Genomic DNA, 24,447 nt, shown 5'->3' with positions numbered 1-24,447 from the left:
GCCAATCTGCGAGCAGAGACAGAAGTTAATAACTGCTTTGCTAACAGAGATGCTCAACATGTACAACGTGTGTCCATTTAATAAGAGTTCTATAATTTGGCACCTTAAAATGTTGAAAAACACAACTGCTATGCCGCAAACTAATGGGGTCATAAGCAGTGGCTATGAAATGTAGGGCTTTAGCTAGAGATAAACCTCAGGACTTAACAAGTATGTGAGTCCAAGACAAAGACCAGATTAGGAATGTTGTTTTGTCTAATAATGGCTGAGCAATTCAAAACAACTTTCCACCTGCTGACATCTAAGCATTAAAGAGCTATCAATATAGTAAATGATTTACTAGCCAAGGCACAGGAGAAGATGAGAATTCAGATATGAGTCTGCCTCAAAACTGCTTTTGCCCTGAGGTCATGTGCCTATCTAAAAGAATACCTGACTAACTGAGAAAGAGCTGTGCTTTTGGCTGCATTGCAGGAGCAGGAGGAAAAAAAATTCCAAGTCATGGCAACCAAAGGTAAGAACGCTGATTAACTTCCCCCTCTTCTTTCAGCCAGGATCCCCAAAAGCCATAACCTTAGAGTAAGTAATAATGGAAGTAAACTAGCTTAATATGAGATTTGCAAGCACACTGCTAGTTATCCAGGTGGTTTAGATAACTTAAAGTCTTGAACTTGAACTTAGAAGGTCTCAGACTGATAGTGACCCAGGAACCTGACAGAAACATTTGAAAAGCCTCTCTCAGGGAAGATGCTGTCATTCTAGTACTAAGAGTATTCCTATAAAGTGTTTTTCAAATGCAATGGCCAGCACAGCAAAGGTACCAGGGAGTTAGGAAAACAAGACACCATGAGTGAGAAGTAGGAAGAAGAAGAAGAAAGAAGAAGAAAGCAGTCAGTCAATCTTATTATGTTTAAAGAATAAAATCCAAGCTAGAAAAATTTAACTATTAGTGAATTGTTGCCCTGCCACCCAAATTTGTTGTTTTAGATGAATGCAAGTACTGGCTGCTAAACAAACAAACAAACAAAAACAGCAGCAAAGCGTAGAAGCCAGCATCTAAGACCATAAATTCTAGAGAACTGTCTAGACCAGATTCTTGGTTGTGGTCACTTGCTCATGAAACTGACCACAAACAAAGAAGCCAGAAGCCTGCAATATCATTGAAAGTTCCTGTTACTGAAGAAATCCCAAATTGGCCAGCTGTGAACTACCCTCAAGTAATCATAAAACAACTGAACTTGGACCAGTAGGCCCCTAGTGGGCTACTAGAACAATGCGTTCTCCAGAAATACTGTCCTCTACAATGGCCATCTCATATGTGGTCATGGAAGATAACAGACATGGAATATTCTGTTTGTCTACCCAAGAAAACACTCTTGAACAGGAACTCTTCACTATACCTGTGTAGCAGGATTTCATGTTTGCTCTGGATTAGTAACTATTTCTTTCTCATTTTCTATTTTTCCTAATGTAGACATTTTGTTGTGGTTATTCTTATTCCATTCCTTCTCTACCATTCAGTGCTGGTGTGTTATAGGCAGATAATTCGTATTTTAATTTAGTTGACAGATAATTAAGAGTTACACCCAAACCTGATGGACAGGACTGCACATGGCTTTAAATTAAATACAGTAACAGATGCAACAATGGTACCATCTTCTTTGGGAAAGGAATGAAGCACTTCATATAAAGTTTAAGTAAGGAAGGAGGGTTGTTGGATATTGTATCAGTCAGGGACTAGTCAGGAGACAAAATCCACACCAGTAATTTGAACTGAGAAAATTTAATATGAAGCTTTATTAACTAATACAAGATGAATAACTTTTAAAATGAACAAAAGGGAACTCTAGAGAATACAAACATAGTAAATATTGGGAGAAGTTACCACCTTTAGGCCTATGGGCAAGAACCCAAGGAACTGAAAAGTTTGGAAGAGCTTTTACTCACCCATAAGCAATGCAATTCAGACTTCGTTGGAGAGGATGTGGCTGAAGCCTGCTGGTTTGTGGGGTTCTCTGAGATGTCATGGGCAAGAGCTGTTCTGCAGCTAGTGGTCTGACCCTGATGAGCAGAAAACTGCCCATGGTGGTGCACATGGGCTGGAATTGATAAGCAAGGACCTACCTTTGTTGGAGTACCAGCAAAACTCACTAGCTGTTAGGCACTACTGGTTCTCCTGCATAGAGCTAATAGCCAAGCCACTGAAGAAAGAAAGCAGACAATTGGAACCGGAGGAGGGAAGGGGTAACACTCCCCGGTCATGCATTGACATATCCCTCCAGAACCCTTTATTTTCAGACTAATGTTATACAAATTAGTAAAGGTAAAATGTTACAGGTCCAGGTCCAGTTTTACCAAGTATAGCAAATAATAAATTATTTGAAACTGAGAGGTAAAAAATTGGTAACTGACACAAATGTTGATTCTGCGATGAGGTGGAGTATGGAAAATTTCAAAGATTTGATCACTCAATGTTCATTCCAACACTGCAACCTAACTCATGTTACTGTTTTTCTGAACTTCTTTCATCTAAGAATGGCAATATGACTTCATTCTGAGCAATGAGATCTGCTAGTTCTTCCATTCTTTTTCTTTTTTCTGAAATATGCACAAAATGACTGTAGCTGCAACAGTCATCTTACCAGTGGTAACTAAAGGCTAATCCTGGACACAGCGGTGCATACCTGTAGTCCCAGATACTTGGGAGGCTGAGGTGGGATGATCATTTGAGTCTTGCCTGGGCAATATCATAAGGCCTTGTCTCTAAATAAATAAATAAACATTTTTTTAAGGAAAGAAAAGAAGAAAAGGCTAAGACTTTTATACATAAACATAATTTACAAAAACATACAGCGTTATAATTTGTATATTATAAGAGAGAACTCTAGAGAATACAGAAATAGTAAATACTGGGAGAAGTTAGCACCTCTAGGCCTAAGGAAGAGAACCCAAGGAAGGAAATGTTTGGAGGATCCTCTCCCCACACATTAATGATGAGATTCACATTCCAGCGGAGAGGATGTGGCTGCAGCCTGCTGGATTGTGGAGCTCTCTGAGATATTTTGGGCCAGAACTATTGATAGTCACTGAATCTGTATAAGTGTGTATATATGTTACTAGAAAGACATATATATCCAGATTCACAAAATTCATCTAAATAAACTAATACACTATAGATTGTGAGTTTAGCCATGACATATTTATAGATAAGGCATCACACTCAGATGTACCATGAACTATAACAACTTTTTATTCCTTTAACTTTAATATTCTTGGTGTATTCTTCAATCACATTTCCTCCTGCTGGCACTGGGATGGGAGAGGGAAAAACTAGATAACGATTTACTTTGGCTTAATACAGTAATTAAAGATAATCTTTTAAATAAGTTGATCTTTTTCATAATTCCTTGAGTTCTCCACGAATCTCTCTAAGATGACCTATGAGTGTAAAGGGGGCTTATGTTACTGGTGGCTCTAAGGCTTAAAAAGGAACCCTGACTTATATATAGGTAACAGTAGCTGGTGTCTGCTGCTATGTGATTGATCATTCTTGTCCCTAGGAGTTCTGCTGGCATTCTGCTAAGACTTGCATTTGATGTAAGCACTGTCAACTTAATTTGGGTCTGGTGGCTTTCCTTAGCTCACTAGGCCCTGTGTCATCTCTTCTTCTCTCTGCCAGTATCTCTGAGGTCTTCCATGTGCTCCAAATGACTCCTTGGACAAGGTTGGTTACCCTGCAGACTTTGATTCAAGGTTGTTTATATTTTTGCCATAGCCGTTCTCATGATTCAATCCTTGGCTCTTACTTTTGATCTGGCTTATCCCTTAAAAGGATATGTTTGTACTTTGGTCCTTCTAGATGATATGGGAGGCAAGAAAAACATGAAAGTATGAAGCCCTTTCTACCTGACCTCACTGTTTGATACTCTTTACTGTGCTGGAACCATCCCTTATTGTCTCAAGGCTGTCTTATACAAATGATATTCTCCCAGGAACCCAAGTAGGTAGGAAAACACCCATCTTTGGCATTCCTCTCAAACTACCAAACATTCCTCTGTGCTTCTAAGACTTGGCCTGGAGTTGACAGGTCCAGGGCACAGGACGATGCATTATGATCCATCTCCTGCCCTCTCTTCTGCCTTCCGCGGTCCCTTGGGGTTGGAAGAGGCAGGGTTGTCACCCTTTTTACTTTTTCCAGCTCCTTTTCCATCTCTTCTATTTCTCATTCCATTGTAGGACCTATTCTCCCAGGGGCTATAATTAGATGTAGTGCAGGGAGAGAAAATGACTTTCTGATAAAGAAAAATAAATGAGGGGTACTTAAAATATGTACCTGTTACACAGACTTTAGCATGCCTTCTACCAGAATTTTCCATTCCTACCATCTTGTCAGTGACATTATTCAAACAAATTGGCAATGGTTTTGGAAAAAAGAACAACTTGCATGTTGAAGTAGTAATATTTAACATTAGCCATCCTGCAGGTAATAAAAAATTAGTAAACATTTTATTAAATATATTTAGGAAACTTATTTATATCAGCTCCACATTATTTTCTGTAACCTTTTTGATAAAAATAATGCAAGTATTATAAAAACTTTAAACATATAGAAAATTAATAAAAATAAAAATAGCAAACATTTTACAAGTAAAATAACATAAAACCTCTTTCAAAATCATACCAGACAAGCACTTTTAGAGAATAACCTTTAATATGTGTTTTTGTGAGTGTGTATATATTGTCTATTACTATGTATATTTGAATGAGCCTTTTTAAACTCTTCAAAGAATAAATCTTTTTCCAATTAATTTTTCTTCTCTTAAATTGTCTAAGGACTCTGGAACTTCTTTAGCCACTTCTGCTTTCAGGATTTCATTTGTCAGACAGAAAGAAAGAAAACTGGTAATTCCAATCTGTCTACTGGCCCATTATTTTAATCACTACCCCATTATCTCCATTGATCTTTAGTCTGCAAGGTATTGTGACGTTTTTTTCCTGCTGAGGAAGTCCCTCTGATATTCTGGATTATTGCCAATGCCATACTGGCACTCCACTCTGGCCTCTGAGGTTACCACTCATTGCGCACACTCATGTACCATTCATTTTTTCCTACAGATGACACTGTGTCAGAATGGCTGGGTCCATGGGGTCAAGAGGGACTTAGTCTGGAGTAGGTAGGCCCAGAGAATCTACCACATATAGACCCAGGATGTGTTAGCATCAGCCCTCTCCCGCAAACCAGGTGTTGAGACCAGAACTCCAGTCCACAGTCCATGTAATACTTCAAACTCATATTGAGTTACCCTTTATAGTGTTTAATATTCTTTCTTGCCAGCAAATATCAACTGAGACTATTCCAGTTTATCTTATGAAAGGGTCTATAGTGAGCCTGAAAAGTAAAAGGATTGGGATCACCTCCTTGGTGAGCTGAAATGCATACCATGAATACATGTATTGGGTCCCCTTTGTGAAGCCATATAAAGTTTCTTTCCCAAAGTCGGGGGCCCATAAAAGATTTGTTTCTATCCTTCAGATATCCTCTTAAATGTCACCTCTTCAGAGAAATCTTTCCTAACCCCCAATCATCCCACCCAACCTATAAATAGATTAAATCTTTCTTTTGTATACTTCCATAATTCTCCATAATTTTCCTCCCCTGAATTTATCCCATTGTAAAATTTTTGGAGTTATTTTCATATTGCCCGTCCTTCCTCATAAATCACTATACTCCTAGCACCTACCACGGTACTTGAAACATAGTGGGAACTCAAGCAAACAATTATTGTTTGATTTAGAACTAAATAGGTCTAAGGAAGTCTATCTAATAAATCTCACTCTTCCCTAACTGTGATCTAGGCCAATGGGGAAATAAGACAAAACAATAGGGCAGATGAGAGACCAAAAAATCACATGTATGATTGCTAAAGCTAGTAATATGGAATACAGTATGTGTGCAGATAATAGGCTTTTCAAATACTGCATAACAGGAGTTAGATAGATTTTCCCAGGCAATCACCACAGTACTAAGCAGACACTTCCTCTCTGCATTAGCCTCTGGTCCTGCCAAGCTCAGCATGTTTGCTCCCACCCCTGTCCTCTGAAGGGACACGGGCGGAGCTAACCTCCAATCAAATTAAACTGCTTTTCTAGCTGTTGTACATTCCTCCACATGGAAGGAAACAGTAGCGAAGGAATTATTTATCCACCATGACAAGTTACATTTTCTATGTCAATAAATATAAATTTCATGTCAAAATTTTCAATGCCTATAGTATACATGTATGTCCATGGTGTTTGTGCCATAACTTGTATTTAAATAAGTTCTATCTATATTAATGGACATTTAATATATCATTTATCTACATGAAATTATTTGAATTTATACTGTTATATTCTTTTCTGTATAATTCTATAAATTAGGTTTTGGGTAAAAGTTTAAACATATCTTATATTTTAAAACATATTGTCAGCTGGGTGTGGTGGCTCACGCCTGTAATCTCAGCACTTTGGGAGGCCAAGGTGGGTGGATAACATGAGGTCAGGAGTTCGAGACTAGCTTGGCCAACATGGTGAAACCCCGTCTCTACTAAGAATACAAAAATTAGCTGGGCATGATGGCACATGCCTGTAATCCCAGCTACTTGGGAGGCTGAGGCAGGAGAATCACCTGAACCCAGGAGGTGGAGGTTGCAGTGAGCTGAGATTGTGCTACTGCACTCCAGTCTGGGCAGCAGAATGAGACTCTGTCTCAAAAATAAATAAATAAGTAAATAAATAAATCAATTTTGTCTAATTTTCCATAAGAAAAATATCAATTTGTACTTCTACCAACAGTGCACACAAATTCCTGTTTTTTATACCTTTGTTAATAATTTCTAATCTAATAAAGAACAATTCTAATTTTTAATTTAATTTTTGAATTTTATTAATTTGAATATCTTTAGTGGCCATTTGTATTCTGTAATGACTTTCCTGTTTATATTTGTTCTGTTTGCCTAATTAGTTTATTTTTTTTTCCTATGCACTTGTAAAAAGCCCTATATATGTTAAGGAAACAAATCCTTTATCATCTGTGCTGAAATTATTTTTCCTTGTTTGCGTTTGACTTGCAAACATATTTATGGAGATTCTGAAACATGTTGGCCTTTCAATTCTTTAGTGTTTATATTTACCAATAATTTCTTTTATAATTTCTTCTTTGTATGATTTTAAGAATAGTCATCCATATTTTCTTTTGATATTTTAAAGTTACTTTTGTCACACTGAATATTGAATCTCTCTGGAATCTATTTAATACAAGGAGTACATTTGAAATTTGGCCTAAAAAATTTTTAATGACCAAGTTATTCCAAAGCATTTATTAAATTATTGCTTCATCTCTTACTGTAAGTGCCATCTTATCATATACTAAGTCCCCACATGTTCTCAAGTATATTTCTTGTCAACCTGTACTTTCTGATTCTTCTCTTTCTTTGTAATCCTACATAGTTTCACATGGCTTAAATAGCTATAAAATACTTTTTTTTCCAAAAAATATTGTGGCTGATTTTTAAAATTCTCTATCCGACTAAATTTTGAAGCATTTTGACATGTTTCAAAAATACCAAATTGTGTTTTTATTTTAATTTATTTATTTATTTATTTTTGGAGACAGAGTCTTGCTCTGTCACCCAGGCTAGAATGCAGTGGCAAGATCTCAGCTCACTGCAACCTCTGCCTCCTGGGCTCAAGGAAGTCTGGTCCCCCAGCCTCCTGAGTAGCTGGGTTTACAGGCCTGCACCACCATGCCTGGCTAATTTTTATATTTTTAGTAGAGACAGAGTTTCGCCACGTTGGCCAGGCTGATCTCAAACTCCTGACCTCAAGTGATCAGCCCATCTCAGCCTCCCAAAGTGCTAGGATTATAGGTGTGAGCCACTACGCCCAGCCCCAAATTATGTTTTTAAATAGTTTAAATTAAACTTATAGTGTAGGAAAAAGTTGTATTTTCATAATTTTAGTCTTCTTGTAAAGTAATGTCTCCTTATTTATGTGGGAATTTAAAAAATGTTCATCAGTAAATTTTTATGATTGTGTTAATATAGGCTGTATTTTTATTTGTTAATTTTATTTCTGGAAATATTGTATTTTTCTATTGTATTTGTTAATGATATATTTTCTTTCATTTTCCAAGTGATTATTGTTTATATACAGGAAAGTAATATATTTTGCTGGAGTAATGTTGTATCTTACCAAAATCTCTAATTGTCTAAAAATTCTTGTACTCTGCTAGAAGTCTGGATATTGATGGCTTGTTTTCTTGTTCAGTCATTCAACTATCTGATGTGGGATGAAGAATAAACTGGCAAAATTGGCAGCTGTGCTTCTGTCACTATCCTCCCAAGTCCTGTTTGACCACCTGTCACTGTGGATATTGATTTCATGAAGTGGGATTAGTGTGAAGTTCTACTGCTCATAAACTGGCTTTTGTTTCATCAGCTGACTTTATTCAAAAGCTCTCAGGCTACTTTTCATTCTCCTCCAGTCCAATTTGCCATCAGTTGTCAACCCAATCAGAAGTTCTGATCAACAAAAAGGGAAATTGCTTGGCTGCAAATTCTCTCTTCAGTCTTGCATCCCTGTTATCCCCAAGTCTTTATAAACCCTCTTGGCTGGGGTTCTCACTAGGGCCGTCAAATTTGTTCAGTATTGAACTTGCCCATATACTACACTGATTTTGTGATTAAGGAAGATACAGTGTACTTGGGCTTTAAATTAAATTGAACCTGGCAGATATTCTTCATTCTTTCAGCTTCCAGTTACTCTCCTGAGTTTATGATGGGGGTTGTGACTGTTCCCTTGTTTTCATGCATATTTCCCTTGTTTTCCCATATTTTTGTGTTTTTTTTTTTTCATTTTGCCTGCTTTTAGAAAAGGGTTATAGGCAAAAGAGCACATATTCATTGTCTTTCCTAGAGATCCACACGTTATTACTACAATAAGCACTCAGTAAATATTGGCTATTATTATTATGCTTTCCTTAAATGGAGTATCATCTTTACTTTTGTTTGGTCTTACTCTTTCTTCAAATTGTGAAACCTAAGTTGTTTTAAATTTATACATGCATTTAAAGCCTTAAAAAAAACTACCGTCGGGGAGCGGTGGCTTAACGCCTGTAATCCCAGCACTTTGGGAGGCTGAGGCGGGCGGATCACCTGAGGTCGGGAGTTAGAGACCAACCTGACCAATGTGGAGAAACCCTGTCTCTACTAAAAATACAAAGTTAGCCAAGCATGGTGGCGCATGCCTGTAATCCCAGCTACTCGGGAGGCTGAGGCAGGAGAATCGCTCGAACCCGGGAGGCGGAGGTTGCCGTCAGCAGAGATCGCGCCATTCCACTCCAGCCTGGGCAACAAGAGCAAAACTCCGTCTCAATAATAATAATAATAATAATAATAATAATAATAATAACACAAAACTGTTATTCTTATACATGGCTCCTCTCTTAATTAAAACTATTTATTTGGGCCCTTCATTATTGCATTCTCTCATTGAGATATGGAAGTTTTATCTTCTATTTTGAAGATCATCAGTATTAATATATAACTGACAATTTCCCTGCTCATTACAGTTCTTGATGCATAGTGTCCATTGAAAAAAAGATTGTATATTGCAAATGTATGATTGCATAAATTTTTGAAAGCAGGGGTTATGTATTTTTTTAGTACATAAATCTTCAATAATGAAGTTATCTATTCTAAATTTGGAGGAATATTTAAATAGTTAAAGAGTCTGATTCTCTTAAAATGTATAATATTCTTTTACATATCTTTCCTCTCATGTTGTATAGTAAGTGGATAATTAAGCAAACATTTTCAGTAATATTCTGGCATTATCTAAAATGCCAATTCACACATTTTGTAGTCTCAAAGTCTGGATAATAAGGATGAAAAGGCAAGGATAGAGTCTCAACAGACCTCAGCATGAATCTCACCTACACCAATGAATAGTTTCGTATCCTTAGTCAAGTTACTTACTGTCTCTGCACCTCACTTTTTCCATCTGCAAAAATATGTCATAAAGTTGTTTAAATGTTAATACATTTAGATGCTTTAACTTTTTGTGAGCTTTGTTTTGGGTTGACTAGTTGCCTGGAGTACATTTTAAAATCATCTTAACATTTTGATTATCAATACCAAATCATTTACAAAGTACCTGTGTTGGAAGGCTAATACTGTCTTGGATTTTGTAAATTCAACTTATAAGAAATAAAAGAACAGTACTGGAAACATACTAGATGTTACATTTTTAAAACTTATTTATTTAGTTACTGCAGAGGTAATGGAAGTAATAATATTATGAAATAAAATATATTGTGATAAAATAGGAAATAATATTTTAATCAAATAGAGCTAATGTCATTCAAACACATTGAAATTGCTAACATATTTTGAGCACTTATGGTATACCAAGCATGGTGCTAAGCCCTTTATTATCTCATTCAATTTTCACAACAAATTTGTAAAATAGACATTACCTGTTTCTTAATTGGTATACAAATATTAGTATAGATATTTGATAAAGAATGAATAGTTATCTCAATGTAAGGTTAAGCATAAAATAAAAACAGAGCTATTTCATGGTTGTTTACTAAAAATTAAGTGAAACTAAGAGCCAATATTAATTTTTTTGTGTTTTCTTTGATAAAACTCATTCGTTTGCTTTTTGAAATATATTTCATTTTAAAGCTATTCCACAGCACGATTTTTGTTAAACTAATGATTTTAAAGAGTGGCATATTTTCAGTTGTTGATATGTGAAAGATACTTGAATCATTAAAAAAATGGCTGTTTTGTAGGTTCATTCAATAAATAGGTAAACTGTCAGGTAGCTTCCCTAAGTGGGCTGTCATGTTATTTCATTTATTTTTATTATTCAAACTCAAATTAACTTTGCAGTTTCACGATTTATCTATTGTGAATCTGAACAGTTAAGTAGGACAGAAGAAAAGGTGCAGTTCCATTAAGCTCTAACATATCATTGGCTGTCAGGTAAGCCTTGTTATGCTGTCCATCCTCATTTAACTATCCCACAAGATCTCTTAATGAAGTTAAGCCCCAAGTTCACTCCAATAATTCTGTGGCAAGAGTTTGTGCATTGTAACAATTCATCACTTGTCAGGAAGGCACTTTTAGTTTATACATTTAATAAGGGCATCCTCTAGCTTGGTTAATTAGAAGTGAACAGTTTGCATATTTACTAAATGCAGAGTGTCATTGCCACCACGGCCTATTGCCTACATGAATTATTTCTCTATCTGCAATAAACAGCTGGGTAATTATTACTGCCATAATCAGATAAATTCCCTCTGTAAGGCTTTTCTTACATGGCAATTCTTTGAACTCATCCAAAGCTGAACAAAATTTATGAACTCCAGCAGCGAGGCCACTTTTTCATACTATGGTGTCCCTGTTCCCTATTTCAAGGACGTGAGTAGAGCACCATAGATATTGTGTAAATAAGGAGAATAAATATGATTACCTCAAGATAACATTTCAGTAAACCTCATTTTAAAAACATGATATTACGATCTCAGCCAAGGAAATGATAGCAGTTTAGCTTTATCTAATTGTATGTTGATGACAGGTTCTTTTATAGTAAGGTCTATCCCAAAGAGGTAAAGAAAACAACATTTTAGTTTTCAAGAAACAAATTAGTCTGTAATGTTAACTATAAGTGTAACTTATTTTCTGTAGAATCATTTTATATATCAAGATACAATAATTATAGTAATTAATTTGGTAGAAATTATATAATAACACAAGCCAGGGTGTCCAACATAAAATGTAGAATATATTCTTTGCTTTAAAAACAGTCTGCCATTTATTCATAATTACTAGTTAATGACGTAATCCATGTAATCACTTTAAAATATGGAATGATATTAACCATTTGATCACAGTCTTTTCACATACGATATTTTAACAAGAATGTACTACCTTTTATAATTTGACATTTCAAAATATTTAAAAGCAAAATATACAGAAAGGAAAAAATGCTTCAGTCCCAAGAAGGAATTAACAAAAGGAAAAAGCTTATTATGTGGGTATTTCAATTTAACTCTTTCCACAATTAATTTCAAGCAGTTTACAAAGGACATGGGGACCACAGTAAAGGAAAATACAGATATGATAATGCTAATGGTATAATTGATCACGGAAGATGATTAGTTAAGTATGTCCCATTAACAAAATGGAGAAACATTACTGCATATGCCAAGAAACGGTTTTTTCTAGCACTGATCCTGAAAGAAATTTTACATATAAGTCTTCAGTAGGAGACACTAGTAATATAATGAACAATGTCTTCAGTAAGATGATTTTTTTCTTTTTTTTTTTTTTTTTGAGATGGAGTCTCACTCTGTCACCAAGGCTACAGTGCAATGGCGTGATCTCGGCTCACTGCAACCTCTGTCTCCCAGGTTGAAGCAATTCTCCTGTCTCAGCCTCTGAGTACCTGGGATTACAGGCACACACCACCACACCCGGCTTATTTTTATGTTTTTAGTAGAGGCAGAGTTTCACCATGTTGGCCAGGCTGATCTCGAACTCCTGACCTCAAGTGATCCACACACCTTGGCCTCCCAAAGTGCTGGGATTACAGATGTGAGTCACCACGCCCAGCCAAGTTTTGTTTTTTTTTTTTCAAATACAAAAAAGCAGTCTGAATTTCAAATCCTTTTTTGTAGTGATCTTTAAAGGAAAAAAAAATTTCTGGGCAATGTACTAAAATATTACTCATTTGAAAGTAAAAGACTAAAATAGTATTAGTCCATGGACTTAGCCTTATGGTTGTCCAGCTTTGAGGAATGGATGGACTTGGAAGTTCTTACCTCTCACTTCTCTTACCTGATTTTTTGATAGACGATAAAAGAAAGTTTCTTTTTTTAAAACAACTCTGTGATAAGGATTGAGAATGCTATTTTTCATATTGCTGATTTTGAGTAGATTTATCTCAGATGCAGATGCTTGATATATTAATAATATGTAAAATTTAGTCACATTTTAAGATATGTTTACATTATTATGAAATTCTATTGAGAAAATGTTATTAGTGCTAAAAATCGTTTATATGTAATACTGTCCTGTGGACTATTTAATTACTAGTTAATGACGTAATCCATGTAATCACTTTAAAATATGGAATGATATTAACCATTTGATCACAGTCTTTTCACATACTATATTTTAACAAGAATGTACTACCTTTTATAATTTGACATTGCAAAATATTTAAAAGCAAAATATACAGAAAGGAAAAAATGCTTCATCTTATTTTATCTCTTTGAAGCATAAAGTCACCATAGTTATTTTATCTCTTTGAAGCATAAAGGCACCATAAACCACTTTCTTCTCTTCTCTTATAACTTAATTCTCTCATACCACTTTCTCTTGGTTTCCTTTCTCCATTTCTAATGGTTTCTTCTCTGCATTCCTTGTGTACTCTATTTGACCTTAAATATTAGTGTAGTGTACCCTTCTCGATGCATTTACCTTTTCATTGTACACTCTATAGATGATCACTTTCACTTCTGTGACTTCTGCTAGCACTTGTGTGATGATTCATAACTCCAAGTATTCTTCCACCCAGACCTCTATCTTGTTTTAACCATCTATTCAAATGCCTGCTATCATTGCCACTTGGACATCCCACCAACATCTCAAACTGAGCATGTTTAGATAAAATTATTTCCCCAAACCTCTTCCTCTTTCTATGGTAAATTGAACCATTCTTCATGTAGGCACCCAAGCCAGAAACATGACATTTTCATTCTAAAAATTCTTTTCTCTATTGGTGGCCGAGCCCTATCAATTCTTTTCCTAGCTCTCCTCGTTAGTCTATTCTCCCTACTGCTACCTTACTAAAAAACATGAATCTTTGGATAAGAATGTTAACATGTATTTTAGTTATAATATTAGCATAGAATGGGAATTCATAGAACATATGTATACCTAAATAAACTGAAATTTTAGGATAAGTAGGAAATTATGTAGTGATAACCTACTACAAAAACAGCAAATTGATAAAGAATCAAATCACTTTTTAATTACCCCTTTGTAATGCTTTACAGCTTTTTCCATTTCCTTTCCTTCTAAATCTATCCTTTTCCCCTCTTGGGGCTGACAATGAAAAGAATGGAGAAAGAAAATTACTCCAGTTTCTCTCTCTCTCTCTCTCTTTCTCTCTCTCTCTCTGTCTCACCACTATTTTGTAATAGTTTCTTATCCAACAATAAATGGGATGGCATTCCCTGTGGCATTCATATAAAAATGATTTCTAAGATCAGCTGTAAAAGAATTGCTCAATAAATAGTTTCCCAAAGCTCATTAGATAATTTCTGAAACTACATGTAGCATACTGCTTTAAAATATGTTGACCTCATCCTATGGTATGTTATTATTGCTTTATGTTAGCCTCAAGATTAGTTGAGAGATGTCCCTTGTCTGTGTTGAGTGGATTGCATGCAAAAGCAGCAGCAATTATTTTTGCTTTAAAGTGAGTTAACACATTTTAAATGAGAGACAATGTGTGATGTTTGAGTAAACACAAAATAAACAAGATCATGAAACTCTTTTTATATGAAATGGGAACTGTAGCTACCTCAATTCTGAACTCTACCCAAAACATAAATTTGGTGGGTTGATCCTCCTCCTCCACAGCTGAATCACTGTGAAGATGGGCAATGGAGAGAATATGATATGCCTTCATCTATCTTTATGCAGGAAAGCCCCCATGCTGTGTCTCAAAGTCACAATCTGTAAAGTCATTTTATTTCACAAAGATGAATAGAGACCTTGTTAATAATATCTGCCCCCTACCAACCTTAGTAGAATGTTGTGAGGCTGAATTAATGTCTGAAAGCATTTGGAGCCCTGAAAATAATGTACTATATAAATATATTTTATTATTATTGCTATTATTGTACTTATATCATTCTCAATTGTTTGACATCATACATATATAAAATTTTACTTCCTTTTAGAGCAACTCTCTAGATGATAAAAAGAAAATAATTTTACAGTGAAATATGTGCATATTTTTAGAAAGAATACTATACAAAAATTCTTTTCAACCAAGTTGATTCAAAAAGGCAAGAAGCAGAAAAAAAAGTGATTTTCATGAATGATCTTTGAATGGAGTCTTATTGCTTTTTATAATCATGCAAAGCAGGTAAATGAAATAATAGAGCAATTGGACAATCCCTTTGTATGATGAAACTAAAGTCATGGTATTGTAATTTTATAACATTGACCATTATCATCTTTTTTACTTTTTTCATTCTCAAACTGTCTTGTCTATAGAGAATAAATTTGCTAGCATTACTCTTAGAGAGCCCATTTATGTGTGGCCAGGAAACCTTTCTTCTCAAAAGTGCATTTCTGTCCTTTGCTGTTGATGGTCAAAGCCTACCAAAGAGAGCAAGAGTTTCTAGTGAATAATCCAGTCTTATTTCAACACTGCTCCTCTCTATCCCTGCTCTCTCTACTTAGTGAAAACTTGCTCGTTGTTCAGTTCCCAACTCCAATACCGTCACCTCCATGAAACCTTTTCTGATCCCTCTAATCAGAAGTGAGCTCCCTGAACTTAAGCACTATGTATGTATTTTTTTCACTGACTTATTTTCTACATTCTGATAAATTATCAGCTATTTTGTTTGCAACCTACTTGAAGGCAAGTACTACGGTTTAAACATCTTTATTTCTCTAAGTATCTTAAACATATTTGTGAATACCTGCCTGAATAAACAAATGAGTGTTAATTCTCTACATGATATTAACTCTTAAAATAGCTTAGATATTTTTGAAGAGAAACTCTTCTATACTGCAACAAAGGATTTTGTAACTAAACATTTTTCTTTCTTTTTTTAATGAGAGGACCTTTCTGAATGTTTCTGAAATGTTAAAGTTTCAACTCTATGTTTCAGAGTAAGGCGTGAAACTCAGGCGCAACCTGAGTGCTTGAGTTAATGACTGTGTGCTACAGAATATTTCATTTTAAACGTATTTTCCCTTTGTGAAGGGCTGCCCTAATGGAATTTGCAACACCTGTCAAACAGATCCGGGGAGTAGGTAACCAGTAGCAAAATAAGGTAGATAAAATAAGTGGTGTAAGTTGTTTGACTGACTTAAATTTTGTTTCTAATGGGAATATTTTAGGTAACTTAATAACTTCCAGATAATCTATTCCAAGGTTTTATCACTCACAAAATATTTTTAGATGTCAAACCCAGAATCCTAGCATATAAATGACTTTTTTATGGTTAGTATTTTTATTGTATTTTAGACTTAGCATTCTCTTTTTTCTTTTATGGCTTACTTATTTGGTTAAATTAATGTGAACATATTCAGAGCAGACAATTGTTAGAGATGAAATGTAAATACATTCAATAAATTTAACTAAAACACTTTTATGTCAAATATGCCACAGCAGAAACTAATGCCATTTGACTATTTTACTTTTTTTATTTTTATTTTTTTGAGATAGGGTCTTACTGTGTTGCTCAGGTTTGTCTTGAGCCCCTGGGTGCAAGTGAAGCTCCTGCCTCAGCCTGCAGAATAGCTGGTGTTAGAGGTGTGTGCCACCACACCCATGACTATTTTTATTTTGAAGGCGTCTTACAACAGAAGCACACGCTGACTTTACTTGCCATGAAAACAGAATAAGGGCAGTAGAAAGTTGTTCAAATCCATTTCCTTAGAATTTTATTTTTTCTTAAAGATGGTGCAGATGATGGCATTTTGTTTTTATTTGAGAAATCTATGTAGTATTATTTATTAGCAGTTGACTCTGCAGCTTTAGGAATTTGTGCTTTTAAAACAGTCTGGATATAATTCTTTATTTCTTTGTCAAAATTATGATTTTTATGGAATTATTGTGAAGTACATATTGTGTCTTCTTTGTAGTATATCATAGACCACCTCAGGGTTCCACCTCCAGAATGTTTGTTTAAGCCAGTCTGGGGTGGGGTCTGAGAAAGTGCATTTTTATTAGTTCCAAAGTGAAGTTGATGCTGCTGGTCCAGGGACCACACTTTGAGACCCACTAACCTAGGCAAAGAGCTGGAGTTCTGGTTCTACCCCCACTTCCCAACAGAGGACTTTCACAATGTAGTTTCTTCTCTCTCCTAATTAAACCATCAGGAGTGATGAAATATACTAGTCAACTGAGAAATAGTTAAAGAGGATGCTGGCACCAAGTTCATACTAGGTATTACGCCAAGTGTTTTGGGAGGGGCACATCAATGAATAAACATTATTCTTGACCTTCAGGACCTGTCTTAGTCAGTTTGGGCTGCTGTAGCAGAATTCCAGAGAGTGACTAAACAAGAGAAATTTGTTTCTCACAGTTCTGGAGACTGGAAAATCCAAAACAGGTGCCAACATATCCATCTGGTAAGGGCACTCTTGTTTATTTGCAGACAGTTAACTTCTCCTTGTGTCTTCACAGAGGGAGAGCAACTTTCTCATGTCTGTTTTAAATCCCATGGCACTAATCCCATTCAATGGGGGCTCCACCTCCATAATTGAATTACCTCCCAAAGGCCCCACCTCCAAATGCCATCACATTTAGGATTTAGGCTTCAACACATGAATCTGGGGGGACTCGAATATTCACCCTATAGCAGGACCTTAGCATTCAGGAGTGAGAGTTAGCAAGTCATGCATGCATACCTACAACTATAATGTATTGCAGAAGGTAATGGACATATTAAAGAGAAATAAAGGATTCATAACCAGTGAGATTATTACAGTCGGAACAACTAAAGATTAATTTTTGTTGAAGGGATCTATGAAGCCTTCTTAGAGGAAAGGATGGAGATTTTGTGTTTTTGTTCTTGACTTAAAAAGGAGAATATAAAAATTATAAAGATTCTGTTTTTAGTATTATATTTTGAAATGAACAAGAAAAGCAAAAAGAATGTGTCCATCTTATTAATAATTTTCATTATGGTAAACAAAGCATTTAATGAGTATACTGAGCAAATGTTGAACTGTATGTAATTGAGTCATTTATATAATATGTTACATATCATACATATTATATATTAATATATTTATTAGGATTATGAGTTTGGATTTTTTATCTTATATCACTTATGGAAATAATATAATTTTGAGCAGAGTGCTCTTTTTCCTCAAAAATATTTTATAGAAATATATTATTTTTCTCCTTTGGTACAGACATTAGACAAAATCAAGAAACAGTTTAAAAAGAAAAAAAATGTAACAAGGAAAAGAAAATCTGCAATGCAAGAAAACATGAATTATTACATGATAGGAAGTAATCATTACCTTTCATTTGGGCTCGGGATTGAGCAGGATTATATACTTGTTTTTGCAGTCGCTTCTCTCTAGTTCCTATCATCATTCATAGACATAAACCTACACACTTATATGGAGACAGTACTCTTTTAAAAATGTTTACTTATTCATTCAAATAGACATGGGCAACATAGACATAGTCTTTATTTTTACAGAGTTTGCAAGTCTAGTAGGGAAGACATATATTAAATAAATATATCCAGAAATGTATGATTGTAAATTTTATTAAGTTATATGGAAGAAGAACAACATTATGATGTTTATGAGTGAAAAGAACAGTGAAAGGAGAATTCAGGTTGCTGTAAAGGAAATCCACATCAGAAAATACAATGTAAGTGAAGATCTTGAGGTAGAAACAAATGGTTTGCTAGGAAATGAAATACAGCCATTGTGACTGAAGCATAGTGATCCCGGGAGAGAGCAATATGAAGTGAGAAGGAGAGAGAAGCAGGGATCAATGCTGAAAGGCCTTGTAGGTTTGTATTGTGTGTTAGTTGTATTGTGCCAAATAGCCTTTAAGCATCTTTCAGCTTCAGTCTCTTTTATACATTAATATTGTATATTAGAATTATTTACTTGCTCAAAAAATAGCAAATGGAAAACATATTTTCAGGAAGATAGGACATTTGTGGTGGCAAATGCAAAGGTCTGTGTATTTCATGGCCACACAGAGCTACCTGGTTATGATCTTATGATGTGGTGATGAAAGAGTAGTGACAGTTCATTGAAATCATTCCAAAACAGAGGAGCTTTTTCCATTTGCGTGCTTTGGAAAACTAATATATGTAATATAAAGTTACCTCTTCAGAAAAAAAAGTCCTATTGATAGCTAAATAAAATACTGAATTTAGGCAATATGAGTATAGTATTGTGGTTAAAGGCAAAGATTTTGGAGTCAAACCCGGATTCAAATTCTAACTCCGTCACTTTCTGGATGTAGGAGTTTGGGCAGAGATTTAATCTCTGTGAATATCATTTCCTTATCTGTTAAATGAGTGTAATAATATCTGCCCCACAGGACTATGAAAGTATTAAATGAGATGATATCTATGTCTTAGCCAGGAACCTCTTGAAAGCAGAACATAAATAGATGATTAAAGTGCTGATACTTTGGGTGGCTCAATACCAGCTCAATGAGGGTTAGAAAAAGGGGGTCATAGATGGAAGTGTCATAGATGGAAACGACTCTCAGACAGTGATTTGGTGCATGAGATTTATTGGGGAGCAACATTTTTAAGAGAAGGGAGGAGAGAGGTTGAGAGAGAAGTTGAATTGCATCAGGACGTCTCAGCTCTGCGATTTGAATGGCCCTTTATATTGGTCCCAAACTGAGACAAAGGCCCTGGGCCTATGTACTCTGTCAATCCCCAGTCATTGATTGAATCCAGGCTGGGGGCAGGATAACAAAACCTACCTGGGGCAGGGCAGCTGGTTTTCTCCCGTGAGATATAGTTATGAACAGTCAGCAGCCAGCACTCCTGGCAGCTGGAACTTTGGGTTTGGTTCTGTAGGGAGGAATGAGGCATTATGAGCTCCTGCAGTCCTGGCCACTGCTTCACAAAGAGCCCCATAGTGATGCGACATAGCGCAGCAGATATGCTTGTTGTCTTTTTTTTTGAGATAGAGTCTCGCTCTGTCACCCAGGCTGGAGGGCAGTGGTGCAATCTCGGCTCACTGCAATCTCCGCCTCCCGGGTTCAAGCAATTCTCCTGTCTCAGCCTCCTGAGTAGCTGGGATTACAGGTGCACACCACCACACCAGGCTGATTTTTTGTATTTTTAGTAGAGATGGGATTTCACTATGTTAGCCAGGCTGATCTCGAACTCGTGACCTCAGGTGATCCACCCGCCTTGGCCTCCCAAAGTGCTGGAATTATAGGTGTGAGCCACTGCACCTGGCCATGCTTGCTGTCTTTAGCCACACAGGTTGTCTTCAGGTTTGCAAGGAGAAACCCCCACTCAGAGCAGTAGGTGGAGGACAGGGAAAGGAGAAATTTATTTGCATGGTTCTTTTCTGTCTCCTATTTTCCACTTACCAGGGTTTACGCCATGCCCCATGCCTCTTAGGAACCCATATTCCATGCTCTATATTGTGGAATTTCATTCACAAAGTGCACTCTCATCAGGAGAGAGAAAGGGGGAGACCACTAAGGGAATTAGAGAAAGCATATCCAGTTGAACAGATAAAGCATGTAGCCTAATACTTGGCTCATAGTAAATGTTCAATAAATAGCTAACACTTACATAGCGCCTTACTGTGTACCAGCCACTATTTTGAGTACTTTACATTGATTAACTTATCTTATCCTCACAATAATTTAATGGAAAAGACACTAATATTAATATATTTACATTTTACAAATGAGGATATTGCAGCCCAGAGGGTAAACAGCTAGTAAGGAGCACAGCAGAGCTGTTATAACCAGGTGCCATTTGAGAGTCTATGCTCTTGGCCAGGTGCGGTGGCTCACGCCTGTAATCCCAACACTTGGGGAAGCCAAGGCCGGTGGATTACCTGAGGTCAGGAGTTTGAGACCAGCCTGGCCAACATGGCGAAACACTATCTCTACTAAAAATACAAACATTAGCTGGGCGTGGTGGCATGCGCCTATAATCCCAGCTACTTGGGAGGTTGAGGCAGGAGAATTGCTTGAACCCAGGAGGCAGAGGTTGCGGTGAGCCGAGATTGTGCCACTGCACTCCAGCCTGGGCGACAGAGCAAGACTCCATTTCAAAAAAACAAAACAAAACAGAAATAGAGTCTCTGCTCTTAATCACTCCACTATACTGTGTCTGTTATTATTGCTATCATTATTATAATATGTAAATACTTTATTATCCCTATGAATATCATTAGCAAAATACATTCAAATACGTAAAGCTTTGCAAAAGTTTCAGTAATTTTTATCTTTATTTTAAAACTGTATCAGAAAATGTTTTATAGATATGAAAACAAGGCAGAAAGTCTTGGAACTTATTCAAGTTTCTTTATATGGTAGAAGACAGGATTATAAGATAAAGAAAATATTCATGGCTAATTTAATAAAAATATATTCGGCATAAATATATAGGAAGATGACAGCCTGGTCTGGAGTTAGAAAATATGTAAACACAGAGATTCTAATTCCATTTCTGCCATTAATTTATCTGTTAATCACAGTAGGTCATTTAATCTCTTTATGTGTTTCTGTATTTGCAAAATAGAGTAATTAGTAAAAGCTATACCATATATATCACAGGATTTTTTTTTGGAGGATAGAAATGAGAAAATACATCTGAAATGTAAAAACAGAAAACAACCTATTTAAGTGTCTTAGAAGTACTGCATTTAAAAAATCTCCAGATTAAAAATATAGGTAATTTTTATAATTTTGTAGGCAATCCTAGTTAGAATGGTTTCCATCCTTTTATTTTTAATGAGATCATAATTTTTATTGCATCCTGCACACTGAGAAATATCTTCAAACTACTGCTATAGCAAAAATGTATGTATCAAGAATAATTTATTTAGCAATTCCTACTTCATCATTTAACAAAGAATGTTTGACATAAATATTACTGTCTTGTTCAGTATATCCACACACATTCAAATATTACAAGAAATCAATTTGGAACCTAAGAATTGACTTTTTTCAATAATTGGATGAATTTATTAAATTAACTACATTTGTGTTTTGAGATTACACACTTGAGTGTTTCGTGTTTTCTTTATACGCTGGAAAGTAACATGCTTTTCCATTATCTCACAGTTTTTGCTCACTGTGCCATGCCACTCTATACATACTGTTTTTATTTTACATTTCCATATTCTGAAGATGGACTGTTTTTACTACTTAAAATAACTTACACTTTTGATTTTGTATCCAAGTTCTATGTACATCTTTGTACCTTACCCGTTCATATATGTTTTCAATTATATTAGGCCTTTCTTCTTATATAAGATCTTTTCATATTTATTAAATTATTTATAGAGCATAAACTTCTTTATAGATTTTTTATTTTTATGATTGCTTAGAAAATTGCTGTACTTATATTTAGCATAATATGAAATTGGATACATGCATTTCTGAGTAATTATCTTTATAGTGGTAGTTCTCTGGTTAACTTTTATTTTTTCCATAATATCAATAGTAAAGATTAAAATTAATAATGTATTCACTTTTTAATGTAACATATGATTGTTATTTTTCCTAGCAAAAATTCTTATTTAGTCATATGTAACTGCCTTGAAATTTGTACTTTAAGGACAAAGAAAGGTCACCAATCCCTCTAACTCTTGGTTCTTTGTCAAAAATGGACACAGTTAATGAGGTTTATTTGGTACAGAACAAATTCTCAGATACAGATAGAGATCCTTTCAATGGAAACAAATTTGTTTGGCTTTACCAGGTTACTTAGCGATTAATAATAGCCTTGAGATGCAGGTCAGAGAGGTCGTTGTACCAGCTTGCCAACACAATCTAAATGTGCAGCTAGCCTGGCTCTGTGGGCGCAGAAGCCCCCAAAATACTATGCATAAAGTAAAACAGGCTATTTTCTGACTCCTTTTTTCATATTAATAAGCAATTTTCAAGAGAAGGTGGCAAAATGGGGGCCATGCCATTCCAAGTAATTCATTTATTTTGCAATTTAATCTTATGTTGAAAAAAATTGCTCTGCTGCAATAGCATAGCTTGGTGATTTTTAAACGTCAGTGTGTTTCATAAGTAACCTTGTATGAAGTATTGTATTAGTAGCCTTTAACAGAAAATTGCAACAAAAATATTTCTAGACATTGAAGTGGAAAGGAGAATCTCTTTTATTTTTTGAAATTTTTTCCTCTACTTTCCTCAGATACCTTTGAGAAAAATGCTCAGATGATTTATTTAAAACGTTACTTACAGAACCAGACACTAAGTTACATATCTACTTTTTAAAAAAAGTATAGTACAATTTCAAAACATTATTTTAACACAAATAGTTAAATTTTTCCTTGAAAATAAAGGATTTATTTTTCTCCATATTTGATATCATAATCTGTTTAGCAGATGTTTTCACGTAGTATACTTAAAAGCTTATTTTTTGTTTCTATTTCTTAGATACACATAAATAATGAAAAGTTTTATTATTTTAAGAGAATGTATTATACTTAGAAAAGACTTGCACTTTCTCACCTAATTTAGCTTTTATTCGAATTATCTATGTAATTGGACAAAATGTCAACCTTTGAAGTGCGAGATAATATATGTAATCTTATTGGTGTTATTTGAACTGTCAACTGAAGTAAACCTACAATAAATTAAGTATATGTATAAAACCTGTCACATTTTAAAATTAGGCCATTAGTTAGTAGGCAAAATAAATAATTAGAGATTTGAAAATACAAGCCCAAAATGTAAGGGAAAACAGTAGCACAGATGCTTTCTTGGGATATTTAAGTATGTCCAAAAAAGCTAATCTTAAAGCAAAAAAGCCCTGATAATGTAGTAAGACACTTACTTTGCATTTGATATAAGTATTTTCTCAGCTTTGAATTAATTATAAATATACTCATTTGATCTCAAAAACTTAATCACTGAAAAATCATATAAATGCTTTCTAAATATTGCAAAGATTCATTGTAGAAAATGCAGGTAAGATAGATTACACCACTGATTTGGATGGATATGGATGATGGTTGCCCCTCAAAAAAACTGATTTATCATCAGTGAAAGAATTAAAATGTTAACACATAGTATCATAAATAACTGCAGATGATTTTGATGCAGGGAGGCACTGGAGGAGTTTGCAGAAATGAAAGAAACAGAAGAGAAGAAGGCTAACCTCGAAAGGGAAGAGAAGAAAAGAGATTACCAAGCCCGAAAGATGCATTACCTCCTCAGCACAAAGCAGGTTGGTCTACCTGTCCCTGACAGCTCCTGTAAGCCACTTGGGCCCCTAGCCTGACAAAGATAAACTAGCAGGCTGAATGGGACATGACTTGTTGAAAAGATATCACAAAGACACTACTTCGAGTTCAATTTCGTGCTTCTGTGTAGGTGCGCGCAGGCACCATGACTCGTCTGTGACAGCGGCTTCATAGAGGCAGCCGCTGCGATGCTGGCAGA

General features: G+C 35.3%; 1 protein-coding gene across 1 annotated transcript in view; it reads left to right on the top strand.

Moving 5' to 3' along the window:
- The window catches only part of SPATA17 (spermatogenesis associated 17), a 235,765-nt gene that overhangs the window by 86,581 nt on the left and 124,737 nt on the right, over positions 1–24,447 (top strand). Inside the window, exon 6 of the mRNA XM_030812868.1 lies at positions 24,109–24,232. Coding sequence (XP_030668728.1) covers positions 24,109–24,232 — 124 coding nt within the window. The remainder of the gene's footprint in view (positions 1–24,108; positions 24,233–24,447) is intronic.

The sequence above is a fragment of the Nomascus leucogenys genome, chromosome 5, assembly GCF_006542625.1.
Source record: "Nomascus leucogenys isolate Asia chromosome 5, Asia_NLE_v1, whole genome shotgun sequence".
NCBI classification, from domain to species: domain Eukaryota; kingdom Metazoa; phylum Chordata; class Mammalia; order Primates; family Hylobatidae; genus Nomascus; species Nomascus leucogenys.
Note: the sequence above shows the minus strand (reverse complement) of the source record. Positions and strands in the feature narration are given on the sequence as shown.